This window comes from Oncorhynchus clarkii, unplaced genomic scaffold (genome assembly GCF_045791955.1).
Source record: "Oncorhynchus clarkii lewisi isolate Uvic-CL-2024 unplaced genomic scaffold, UVic_Ocla_1.0 unplaced_contig_7230_pilon_pilon, whole genome shotgun sequence".
Lineage (NCBI taxonomy): Eukaryota > Metazoa > Chordata > Actinopteri > Salmoniformes > Salmonidae > Oncorhynchus > Oncorhynchus clarkii.
Genome location: NW_027258924.1, coordinates 28,786 through 43,095, shown reverse-complemented (window position 1 = coordinate 43,095; position 14,310 = coordinate 28,786). Strand labels below are relative to the sequence as shown.

Genomic DNA, 14,310 nt, shown 5'->3' with positions numbered 1-14,310 from the left:
AATAAAGGTGTTCTCAACTAGCCTACCTGGTTAAATAAAGGTGTTCTCAACTAGCCTACCTGGTTAAATAAAGGTGTTCTCAACTAGCCTACCTGGTTAAATAAAGGTGTTCTCAACTAGCCTACCTGGTTAAATAAAGGTGTTCTCAACTAGCCTACCTGGTTAAATAAAGGTGTTCTCAACTAGCCTACCTGGTTAAATAAAGGTGTTCTCAACTAGCCTACCTGGTTAAATAAAGGTGTTCTCAACTAGCCTACCTGGTTAAATAAAGGTGTTCTCAACTAGCCTACCTGGTTAAATAAAGGTGTTCTCAACTAGCCTACCTGGTTAAATAAAGGTGTTCTCAACTAGCCTACCTGGTTAAATAAAGGTGTTCTCAACTAGCCTACCTGGTTAAATAAAGGTGTTCTCAACTAGCCTACCTGGTTAAATAAAGGTGTTCTCAACTAGCCTACCTGGTTAAATAAAGGTGTTCTCAACTAGCCTACCTGGTTAAATAAAGGTGTTCTCAACTAGCCTACCTGGTTAAATAAAGGTGAAATAACAAATAAAACTACACCCAAGTAGCAAAACACCACAGATCCTTTGCAAAATTAAACACTCTTGTAAAAACTATACACTTCTTTTTAAAAACCACACTTTGTTACCATGTGAAACACACGTTTCACATTACTATACTCTGTTTGCACGAGTTACACTCTGCTGTGATAAACCTAAAACACTTTTAGCACTTCTACTTCCCTATGATTAGAGTAGGCTACTATCAACAAAGTACAAATATAATGTAAATTCACCAAACACTACACAAGACCAATGTTGCAGACTGAAGAAACTCATTTATTTCTCAACACGCCCAAAATGTTGACATGGAGATTCATAATACTGTAACCAAACGTCACTTTACGTATTGTAAGTTCAAAAATAATAATAAATAAATAACTAGACATTGTCTCTTCGCCTAGCTGGATCTGGCCAGAGAATTTCATCAACATCGCAGGCAATGTTGTCATTAGCAAGACACCTTGGAAAGAAACGTCTTGAATGACGAATCCATCCTTGCATTGCTGCTCCCTCCATCTGGTCACAGGCCTCCATGGCTTGGATGAGGGGTACCTCAGCCTGGAGACGGAGATCATATACCTTCCACCGCCATGCCGAGAAAAACTCTCTATAGGGTTGAGGAATGGAGAGTGTGGTGGAAGATATAGGACGGTGAAATGTGGATGTTGCTGAAACCAGTTCTGAACCAGAGCAGAGCGGTGGAAAGACACATTGTCCCAGACAACAATGTATTGCATATGATCGATTTGATTTTCTGCTGTTATGTTGTGCAATTGGTCCAAGAATGTAAGTATGAGGGCTGTGTTGTAAGGGCCCATATGGGCATGGCGGTGGAGGACCCCATTCTGTGTAATGGCTGCACAGAGTGTTATATTACCCCCACGTTGCCCTGGGACATTGACTATAGCCCTGTGGCCAATGATGTTTCTTCCCCTCCTTCGTGTTCTCGTCAGGTTGAACCCAGCCTCATCTACGTAAATGAACTCATGCTGGATCTCCTCTCCATCCATTCGTAAAACAGTGTCAGGCAAAATTGTGTAGTTCAGTATAGATCTAGTATACATATTACAGTACAGTAAAAGATTATGAGACAGTATGCAAGATCACGCTGCTAAAGTGAATACAAACCACTGCATAATCATGCCGCAGTCGTTTCACCCTTTCGGAATTGCGCTCGAAAGGCACTCGATAAATTTGCTTCATTTGAATATGTTTTTTTTTCGGATGCGTGGCAGTGTTGATGTTGAGACCTGATGGATATCGTTGAAAATTGCGTGTTTATTGACAACGTTAGCTTGGAGCTGCTTGAGTGTTATAGCATTGTTGGCCAAAACCATGTTTACTATCTCTCTCTCTTGCTGTTCTGTGAACATAGGAGGCCTTCCCCCTTGTCGTCCCTGACCCTCATCCTATGTAGAAAAAAAACAGTATACAATAGTACAGTAATTTCACAGGAAAAGGTAACAGAAGTGCTGATAGTGCATAGAATACAGTACTGTAAGCTGTTACTGAAACCGTGCAGATGTTTTTGATATGATGATATTTTTACAATACCTGTTTTCCATGCTAAATGTTCTCATCACACTTGCCACTGTATATCGGCTTAGATTTGGCTGTACTCGCAGTCCAGCCTCCCTCAGCGTCAGGCCGTGGTTGACAATGTGGTCAACCAGTGTTGCGCGGATCTCATTTGTTAGATTCGGTCCTCTTTGAGCACCTTCTTGTCTTCCTTTTCCTCCCCTTCCTCCTCCTCCTCGTTGTTCTCCTCGTCGTCCTCCTCGTCCTCCTCGTTCTCCTCCTCGTCCTCCTCGTTCTCCTCGTCGTCGTCCTCCTCCTCCTCGTCTTACTCTTTCTGACTCTTTCCATTGTGCTTGAAGACCGATGAACTCACCTGCTGCTTTTTATAGTGCTTATACACCTGATTGGTGTCTACAATTACAGTTTTCCCCAATTGCTAAAACACAATTTCACAAACTAGGCTGGTTTTATCAAAATACTTAACACAATTCACAAAACCACACCCCCAAACTGCAAAATACCTCATATATCCTACAAAATGAAGCACTGCAACCAAAACTACATAAAGCATTATCAAAATCAAACGTTTGCATGAAATGACACACACTTCATTCATATTACCAGATTTATGTCTAACCAACTACACACACTTCATTCATATTACCAGATGTTTGTCTAACCAACTACACACACTTCATTCATATTACCAGATGTTTGTCTAACCAACTACACACACTTCATTCATATTACCAGATTTATGTCTAACCAACTACACACACTTCATTCATATTACCAGATTTATGTCTAACCAACTACACACACTTCATTCATATTACCAGATTTATGTCTAACCAACTACACACACTTCATTCATATTACCAGATGTTTGTCTAACCAACTACACACACTTCATTCATATTACCAGATGTTATGTCTAACCAACTACACACACTTCATTCATATTACCAGATTTATGTCTAACCAACTACACACACTTCATTCATATTACCAGATTTATGTCTAACCAACTACACACACTTCATTCATATTACCAGATTTATGTCTAACCAACTACACACACTTCATTCATATTACCAGATTTATGTCTAACCAACTACACACACTTCATTCATATTACCAGATTTATGTCTAACCAACTACACACACTTCATTCATATTACCAGATTTATGTCTAACCAACTACACACACTTCATTCATATTACCAGATGTTTGTCTAACCAACTACACACACTTCATTCATATTACCAGATGTTTGTCTAACCAACTACACACACTTCATTCATATTACCAGATTTATGTCTAACCAACTACACACACTTCATTCATATTACCAGATGTATGTCTAACCAACTACACACACTTCATTCATATTACCAGATTTATGTCTAACCAACTGCACACACTTCATTCATATTACCAGATGTATGTCTAACCAACTACACACACTTCATTCATATTACCAGATTTATGTCTAACCAACTGCACACACTTCATTCATATTACCAGATTTATGTCTAACCAACTACACACACTTCATTCATATTACCAGATGTTTGTCTAACCAACTACACACACTTCATTCATATTACCAGATGTTTGTCTAACCAACTACACACTGTTGGGCATAATGAAAAGCACTCTCATCTTTAGTATGCTTTGACATAATACGAAAATAGTTCAAATTGTAGAAAATCTTCAGACGCACAGAAGTATTTGCAGATACACACACATGCTGTTGAAACAGTTTATTTATTTTTTATTTTTCACCAAACAAGTCAGAGCAACATATGCACAGCAGATATATTTACATTGGACTGAACAAAAAAACAGTAAACTGAAAAAGAAAATTGCAGAAAAAATATATAGAAAAAAAGAGTCAGGAAAAATAATTAGGCAGCATCTTGCCGCACAGCTGGGTCTGGCCACAACGCCTCGTCCACATCACAGGCAATATCTTCCCTTGCCAGACATCGAGGGAAGAAGCGCCTTGAGTGCCTTATCCATCCCTGAATCGCGCCCACATCAATCTCATCACATGCCTCTTCCATAGCCTGCACAAGAGGCCTGCGCACAAAGGGCTGCCGGTCCTATACCTTTCACCGCCATGCTGAAAATAACTCTTCTATGGGGTTCAGAAATGGTGAGTATGGTGGGAGGTATTGCACGAGAAATTGTGGGTGGTCAGCAAACCAGTTTTTGACTGGGGCTGCACGATGAAAGCTCACGTTGTCCCATACTACAACGTACCGGGTTCTTTGATGGTCTGCATCATTCATACGCTCTGGTGGTATGAGAACGTTGTGGAGTCTGTCCAGAAATGTGAGAATATGGGCTGTGTTGTATGGTCCAAGGTTGGCATGACGGTGGAGGACACCATGCGTATAGGAGATGGCAGCGCACATTGTGATGTTCCCACCACGTTGGCCAGGAACATCTATAATGGCTCTGTGGCCAATGACGTTTCTCCCCCTTCTTCTGGTCTTTGCTAGGTTGAACCCAGCCTCATCTATAAAGATGAACTCATGTGGGATTGCATGAGCATCCATTTCCAGTACTCCCTGAAAACAAAGAACAAAAGCAGTCAATATGGTGTTATCTAGTACACTGGGAAACAATGTTGTGTAGTGTACTGCAGTCAATATGGTGTTATCCAGTACACTGGGAAACAATGTTGTGTAGTGTACTGCAGTCAATATGGTGTTATCCAGTACACTGGGAAACAATGTTGTGTAGTGTACTGCAGTCAATATGGTGTTATCCAGTACACTGGGAAACAATGTTGTGTGTAGCGTACTGCAGTCAATATGGTGTTATCCAGTACACTGGGAAACAATGTTGTGTGTAGTGTACTGCAGTCAATATGGTGTTATCCAGTACACTGGGAAACAATGTTGCGTGTAGTGTACTGCAGTCAATATGGTGTTATCCAGTACACTGGGAAACAATGTTGTGTAGTGTACTGCAGTCAATATGGTGTTATCCAGTACACTGGGAAACAATGTTGTGTGTAGTGTACTGCAGTCAATATGGTGTTATCCAGTACACTGGGAAACAATGTTGTGTAGTGTACTGCAGTCAATATGGTGTTATCCAGTACACTGGGAAACAATGTTGTGTGTAGTGTACTGCAGTCAATATGGTGTTATCCAGTACACTGGGAAACAATGTTGCGTGTAGTGTACTGCAGTCAATATGGTGTTATCCAGTACACTGGGAAACAATGTTGTGTGTAGTGTACTGCAGTCAATATGGTGTTATCCAGTACACTGGGAAACAATGTTGCGTGTAGTGTACTGCAGTCAATATGGTGTTATCCAGTACACTGGGAAACAATGTTGCGTGTAGTGTACTGCAGTCAATATGGTGTTATCCAGTACACTGGGAAACAATGTTGTGTGTAGTGTACTGCAGTCAATATGGTGTTATCCAGTACACTGGGAAACAATGTTGCGTGTAGTGTACTGCAGTCAATATGGTGTTATCCAGTACACTGGGAAACAATGTTGCGTGTAGTGTACTGCAGTCAATATGGTGTTATCCAGTACACTGGGAAACAATGTTGTGTGTAGTGTACTGCAGTCAATATGGTGTTATCCAGTACACTGGGAAACAATGTTGTGTGTAGTGTACTGCAGTCAATATGGTGTTATCCAGTACACTGGGAAACAATGTTGTGTGTAGTGTACTGCAGTCAATATGGTGTTATCCAGTACACTGGGAAACAATGTTGCGTGTAGTGTACTGCAGTCAATATGGTGTTATCCAGTACACTGGGAAACAATGTTGCGTGTAGTGTACTGCAGTCAATATGGTGTTATCCAGTACACTGGGAAACAATGTTGCGTGTAGTGTACTGCAGTCAATATGGTGTTATCCAGTACACTGGGAAACAATGTTGTGTGTAGTGTACTGCAGTCAATATGGTGTTATCCAGTACACTGGGAAACAATGTTGTGTGTAGTGTACTGCAGTCAATATGGTGTTATCCAGTACACTGGGAAACAATGTTGCGTGTAGTGTACTGCAGTCAATATTGTACTTACATCCACATATGCTCGTCTGACCTCTTTGTTTCCTTGAGAGTTTCTCTCAAACGGCACCTTATAAAGTTGTTTCATTCTGATTTGGTTTCGCGTGAGAATGCGAGCCAATGTGAACAGACTGACTCGTTGAATGTTGTTGAATTTGGTGTTGTCTTGGATGATGTGGCTTTGAATTTCTCGTAATCTGATTTCATTATTTTACAAAACCAAGTTTACAATGTTAGCTTCCTGTACCCCGGTGAACATTTGGCCCCTTCCTCCACCATGGTTGCGTCTCTCAGTCCTTTAGAAAAACAAAAAAACAAAAATATAGGGCTTGGACAATGCAGCCTAAATATATTTCCCCCACAGTAGAGTAAATTCTACAGGAAATTTGTGCAGTTAGTGTATGACATCAGCCATTCATGAAGTAAACAGGTGTCACCCAACTGATACACTATGACATAGGGTGTACTACATAGTGTGAAAGAAATGTTGGTTACATACCTGTACTCCAGTCTAAATGTCCGGATGACACAGGCGACAGTAAAACGGCTCAAGTTGGGCTGCACTCTGTCCAGCCTCTCGCATTGTCAGCCCATGGTTGATGACATGATCAACTAAGGTTGCTCTGATTTCATTTGGAAGATGTTGTCTTCTTTGGCCATGAACTTCTCTACCAGCTCTACCCAGACCTCTCACTCTTCCTCCCCCTCTCAATCTCACCCTCCCTCTTCCTCTTCCTCTCTCTGCAACGGCTTCCATTGTTGTTGTAAAACAAAAGATGCTCACCTGTGGTCTTTTCATAGTGCTTACTTCCTGATTGAAGTGGTAACAATTAACCATTGAGGTGTTTGGCCAGGTGGCACATGTATTGGCCAATTAGCTCATGTAGTGTCATTTTGAATGGCAGTGTTTTGAAATGGCAAACATGTGACTTTATGTCAGATTGTTGTGTCTTATGCAGAGAACCGTGTACAGTGCATTTAAAAAGTGCCATTTTGAATTGCAAAATGTGTTTAAAGCAGAAAATGTGTTTAGACTTTTGTTGACTTGAGAAGAGGTTTTGCTTTCTGTGTGTCAGTTTAAATAATTGTGCTGTACATGTCATTTTAGTGTGTTAGCAATTGGAAAAAACTGTAAGCAAACGAGTGTTTGCACACCTGATGACTGTGTTGAACCAATTGGTTGGACGGTGTGGTAATTTGACAGTCGGTGCTTTGGTATTGCAAGGACGTGACTTCATGATAGATGTTTGTGTATTAAGTGTGTTTAGTGTTTTGCAAATCACTGTGTGTAGAGTTTTGCAACAAGTGTGAGGTTGACAATGTGCTTATAGTTGTGCAAATAGGGGCTGATGTTTTGCTTCTTGAGTGTAAGGTTTTGCTAATAGTGTACTACTGTTAATTTTAGTGTGTAAGCAATCCACAAAAACTGTAAGTTAAAATAATAGTGTTCATTCAGTATTGTTGTAATTGTCATTATTATAAATATATATATACTGTATATATATATATATATACATATATATATAAAATCGGCCGATTAATCGGAATCAGCTTTTTCTGGTCCTCCAATAATCGGTATCGGTATCAGTGTTGAAAACTCATAATCGGTTGACCTCTAATATATATATATATATATATATGTGTATTTTTATTGCGGGCACCCCGAGCCTCCCCTGGCAAGATGCCGCCTTGGGCGGCTGCCCATGTTGCCAATACCTAAATCCGCCTATACCTAAATCCGACACTGGTCCTTTGCCAAGATAATCCATCCACCTGACAGGTGTGGCATATCAAGAAGCTGATTAAACAGCATGATCATAACATGATCATAATGTCCCCCTTGTGCTGGGGACAATAAAAGGCCACTCTAAAATGTGCAGTTTTGAGGGAGCGTGCCATTGGCATGCTCCATCTAACTGTAGGAATGGTATGGGAAGGCATAAGCTACAGACAACGAACATCATTGCATTTTATCTATGGCAATGTTTGGGATGCTCTGGGTCGATGTGTATGACAGCGTGTTCCAGTTCCCGCCAATATCCAGCAACTTTGCACAGCCATTGAAGAGGAGAGGGACAACATTCCACAGGCCACAATCAACAGCCTGATCCACTCTATGTGGAGGAGATGTGTTGCGCTGCATGAGGAACATGGTGGCCACACCAGATACTGACTGGTTTTCTGATTCATAATTTTTTTTGAAGGTATCTGTGACCAATAGATTCCCAGTCGTGTGAAATCCATAGATTCGGGCCTTTGAATATATTTCAATTGACTGCTTTTCTTATATCAACTGTAACGCAGTAAAAACTTTGAAATTGTTGCATGTTGCATGTATATTTTTGTTCAGTGTACATACGGTGGATTCAAGCTGACTATTAAAGTATAGGAATGTATTTATTGTGCATGTAGCCTCCCCCAACTAGAAAATAAAAATAAGAATAAAGATACAAATGTAATAAAAAAAAGAATAGGTTGAACTAACCAAAGCGTCATTTTCATCATTCCAATCAGTAAAAGCACTTCAGATGAACAACAACGTCGTCCCACTTTTTAAAGTGTATCATCACGTCCGTAAAAGTGAGCTCTGTAAACCAATGCCTAAGGAGAGTCTCTCCTTTCTAATGCTTTACTGTGCCAGGCAATCTGTACTGTCTATGTTTTATAAGCCATGCCTGAGGTGTGGGTCTATATAAAGTATTTCTTTGTGCCTGAGGTGTGGGTCTATATAAAGTATTTATTTGTGCATGAGGTGTGGGTCTATATAAAGTATTTCTTTGTGCCTGAGGTGTGGGTCTATATAAAGTCTTTATTTGTGCCTGAGGTGTGGGTCTATATAAAGTATTTCTTTGTGCCTGAGGTGTGGGTCTATATAAAGTATTTCTTTGTGCCTGAGGTGCAGGTCTATATAAAGTATTTCTTTGTGCCCGAGGTGTGGGTCTATATAAAGTCTTTATTTGTGCCTGAGGTGTCGGTCTGCAGAAAGTCGTTCTTTGTGCCCGAGGTGTGGGTCTGTCATGCCGTTAATGACACAGATAATGACTGTCAGTGTGTTTATGTGAGATTAACTCTCGTTTGAAGATTAATACCCTTGGGCCTGGGGAGACTGAGGTTGGCTTTTAACACAGACATGTCCCGACAGGGAGGTGAGGGAGAGGGAGGGATAGGGAAGGAGGAAGAGAAGGAGAGAGGAGGGACAAATAGAGGGAGAGGTGGGGGACAGATGGGGAGAAGAATATGAGTGAGAGGCAGAGAGAGGAAGTGGGAAAGAGCAAAGGGAGAGTGAGATGGAGCTAGAGGGATCAGAAAGAGGGAGGGATCTAGAGGGATAGGGAAGGGTGAGGGAGATAGAGGGATAGGGAAGGGTGAGGGAGATAGAGGGATAGGGAAGGGTGAGGGAGAGAGGGATAGGAAAGAGTGAGGGAGGGAGAGGGATAGGAAAGAGTGAGGGAGGGAGAGAGAAAGAGCGAGAGAAGGGAGAGAGATGCTCTTGAAATAGAGTGATGCATTCCAGTCCAGGGGAGTAGGGAGTGTGTGTATGTGTGGGTGTGTGTATGTGTGGAAGTGGGTGTGTACGGGGTGCAGGGGACTCGCGGGGGTTTAAGGGGCTGGAGCCTGATGAAAGCATCAGGGTGAGTGTGTGTGTATGCGCGTGTGTTCGTTTAGTCTGATAATGAGGTGCTCGGGGCAGCGTCGTTTGGCAGCTCTCACTTCCTGTTCAGAAGACAAGCTTTTTATCAAAACAAAAAGTTACATTTTCTTCTTTTATCCTGAAAGCCCGGCAGCGCCACTGGGTCTCCTAAACACACACGCAGACACACACACACACACACAAGGACGTGACCCTTTCAGACGATCAGCTCCGTTCAACATGTGAACGTTTCTCTCCAGTTACAGTAGCACCTTGATCTGGAACACAGGAACCGTCCTGGAGACCGACCCCCTCCCATTCCACTTACCCACCACCCCCGGCCCACAATCCCCCATCCAGTCTCCTGAAACCATGAAAGAAAGAGGGCGTGGATTTCATCTCCCTCTGATTAATTAAAGTAGTGTAGTCGATCTAATCTGTGTTTGATTGACTGACTATTTATAGTGTAGTAGTTAGTGGTAACTCTATCTCTGAATCCCATCAGTTGTTTTGTTAGTGAACGTCAGTGTCTCTCCAGCTCTTCAGTTGAGCTGTCTCAGAGAGAGAGAAGAGTCGGGGTGTCAGAGGGTACACAATGCTCTTTTCTCCTGCTGTGTGTATGTGTGTGTGTGCGTGTCTGTGTGTCTCTGTGTGTGTGTGTGTGTGTGTGTGTGTGTATGATACCTGCAGAGTTAAGGTGACAGCGGGACCCCTATAGCAGACAGGCTAAACTCGTTCTCTCTTTATGGATCATTTGATACAATAACAGCTCCATGAATATAACTATTACACACACTGCATGGTGCTGCATACAGTACACACCAACACTACAGTACACCAACACTACAGTACACACCAACACTACAGTACACCAACACTACAGTACACCAGCACTACAGTACACCAACACTACAGTACACACCAACACTACAGTACACCAACACTACAGTACACACCAACACTACAGTACACACCAACACTACAGTACACCAACACTACAGTACACCAACACTACAGTACACACCAACACTACAGTACACCAACACTACAGTACACCAACACTACAGTTCACCAACACTACAGTTCACCAACACTACAGTAAACCAACACTACAGTTCACCAACACTACAGTACACCAACACTGCAGTTCACCAACACTACAGTTCACCAACACTACAGTACACACCAACACTACAGTACACACCAACACTACAGTACACACCAACACTACAGTACACCAACACTACAGTACACCAACACTACAGTACATCAACACTACAGTACACTAACACTACAGTTTACCAACACTACAGTACACACCAACACTATAGTACACACTAACACTACAGTACACCAACACTACAGTACACCAGCAGTACACCAACACTACAGTACACACAACACTACAGTACACCAACACTACAGTACACACCAACACTACAGTACACACCAACACTACAGTACACAACACTACAGTACACTACAGTACACACCAACACTACAGTACACCAACACTACAGTACACACACTACACACTACAGTACACCAACACTACAGTACACTACAGTACACACTACAGTACACTACAGTTCACCAACACTACAGTACACACTACAGTACACTACAGTACACACAACACTACAGTACACAACACTACACACTACAGTACACACCAACACTACAGTACACCAACACTACAGTACACAACACTACAGTACACAACACTACAGTTCACTACAGTACACACCAACACTACAGTTCACCAACACTACAGTTCACCAACACTACAGTACACACCAACACTACAGTACACCAACACTACAGTACACACCAACACTACAGTACACCAACACTACAGTACACACCAACACTACAGTACACACCAACACTACAGTACACCAACACTACAGTACACACTAACACTACAGTACACACCAACACTACAGTTCACCAACAACACTACAGTACACACCAACACTACAGTACACACCAACACTACAGTACACACAACACTACAGTACACAACACTACAGTACACTACAGTACACACCAACACTACAGTACACCAACACTACAGTACACACCAACACTACAGTTCACCAATACGACAGTACACCAACACTACAGTACACACCAACACTACAGTACACACCAACACTACAGTACACACCGACACTACAGTTCACCGACAATACAGTTCACCAACACTATAGTACACACCAACACTACAGTACACACCAACACTACAGTACACACCAACACTACAGTTCACCAACATTACAGTACACACCAACACTACAGTACACACCAAAACTACAGTACACCAACACTACAGTGCACAAACACTACAGTACACACCAACACTACAGTACACCAACACTACAGTACACACCAACACTACAGTACACCAACACTACAGTACTCCAACACTACAGTACACCAACACTACAGTACACCAACACTACAGTTCACCAACACTACAGTTCACCAACAACACTACAGTACACCAACACTACAGTACACCAACACTACAGTACACACCAACACTACACACAACACTACAGTACACCAACACTACAGTACACCAACACTACAGTTCACCAACACTACAGTTCACCAACAACACTACAGTACACCAAGACTACAGCACACACCAACACTACAGTACACACCAACACTACAGTACACCAACACTACAGTACACACCAACACTACAGTACACACCAACACTACAGTACACATCAACACTACAGTACACACCAACACTACAGTTCACCAACACTACAGTACACACCAACACTACAGTACACCAACACTACAGTTCACCAACACTACAGTACACCAACACTACAGTACACACTAACACTACAGTACACACCAACACTACAGTAAACCAACACTACAGTACACCAACACTACAGTACACACCAACACTACAGTACACCAACACTACAGTACACCAACACTACAGTTCACCAACACTACAGTTCACCAACACTACAGTACACCAACACTACAGTTCACCAACACTACAGTACACCAACACTGCAGTTCACCAACACTACAGTTCACCAACACTACAGTACACACCAACACTACAGTACACACCAACACTACAGTACACCAATACTACAGTACATCAACACTACAGTACACTAACACTACAGTTTACCAACACTACAGTACACCAACACTACAGTACACACCAACACTATAGTACACACTAACACTACAGTACACCAACACTACAGTACACCAGCACTACAGTACACCAACACTACAGCACACACCAACACTACAGTACACCAACACTACAGTACACCAGCACTACAGTACACCAACACTACAGCACACACCAACACTACAGTACACCAACACTACAGTACACACCAACACTACAGTACACACCAACACTACAGTACACCAACACTACAGTACACCAACACTACAGTACACACCAACACTACAGTACACCAACACTACAGTACACCAACACTACAGTTCACCAACACTACAGTACACCAACACTACAGTACACCAACACTACAGTTCACCAACACTACAGTTCACCAACACTACAGTTCACCAACACTACAGTACACACCAACACTACAGTACACACCAACACTACAGTACACCAACACTACAGTTCACCAACACTACAGTACACACCAACACTACAGTACACACCAACACTACAGTACACCAAACACTACAGTTCACCAACACTACAGTACACCAACACTACAGTACAACAACACTACAGTTCACCAACACTACAGTACACACCAACACTACAGTACACCAACACTACAGTTCACCAACACTACAGTACACACCAACACTACAGTACACACCAACACTACAGTACACACCAACACTACAGTACACCAAACACTACAGTTCACCAACACTACAGTACACCAACACTACAGTACACCAACACTACAGTTCACCAACACTACAGTACACCAACACTACAGTTCACCAACACTACAGTTCACCAACACTACAGTACACACCAACACTACAGTACACCAACACTACAGTACTCCAACACTACAGTACACCAACACTACAGTACACCAACACTACAGTTCACCAACACTACAGTTCACCAACAACACTACAGTACACCAACACTACAGTACACCAACACTACAGTACACCAACACTACAGTTCACCAACACTACAGTACACCAACACTACAGTACACCAACACTACAGTTCACCAACACTACAGTTCACCAACAACACTACAGTACACCAAGACTACAGCACACACCAACACTACAGTACACACCAACACTACAGTACACACCAACACTACAGTACACATCAACACTACAGTACACACCAACACTACAGTTCACCAACACTACAGTACACACCAACACTACAGTACACCAACACTACAGTTCACCAACACTACAGTACACCAACACTACAGTACACACTAACACTACAGTACACACCAACACTACAGTACACCAACACTACAGTACACCAACACTACAGTACACACCAACACTACAGTACACCAACAC

At 42.1% G+C, this 14,310-nt stretch overlaps 1 protein-coding gene across 1 annotated transcript in view; it reads left to right on the top strand.

Moving 5' to 3' along the window:
* Positions 1-4,314: 4,314 nt before the first annotated feature.
* Positions 4,315-14,310, top strand: part of LOC139399202 (tumor necrosis factor receptor superfamily member EDAR-like) — a gene marked incomplete at its 3' end in the record, with an annotated part of 30,775 nt that continues 20,779 nt past the window's right edge. Inside the window, exon 1 of the mRNA XM_071144712.1 lies at positions 4,315-4,579. Coding sequence (XP_071000813.1) covers positions 4,315-4,579 — 265 coding nt within the window. The remainder of the gene's footprint in view (positions 4,580-14,310) is intronic.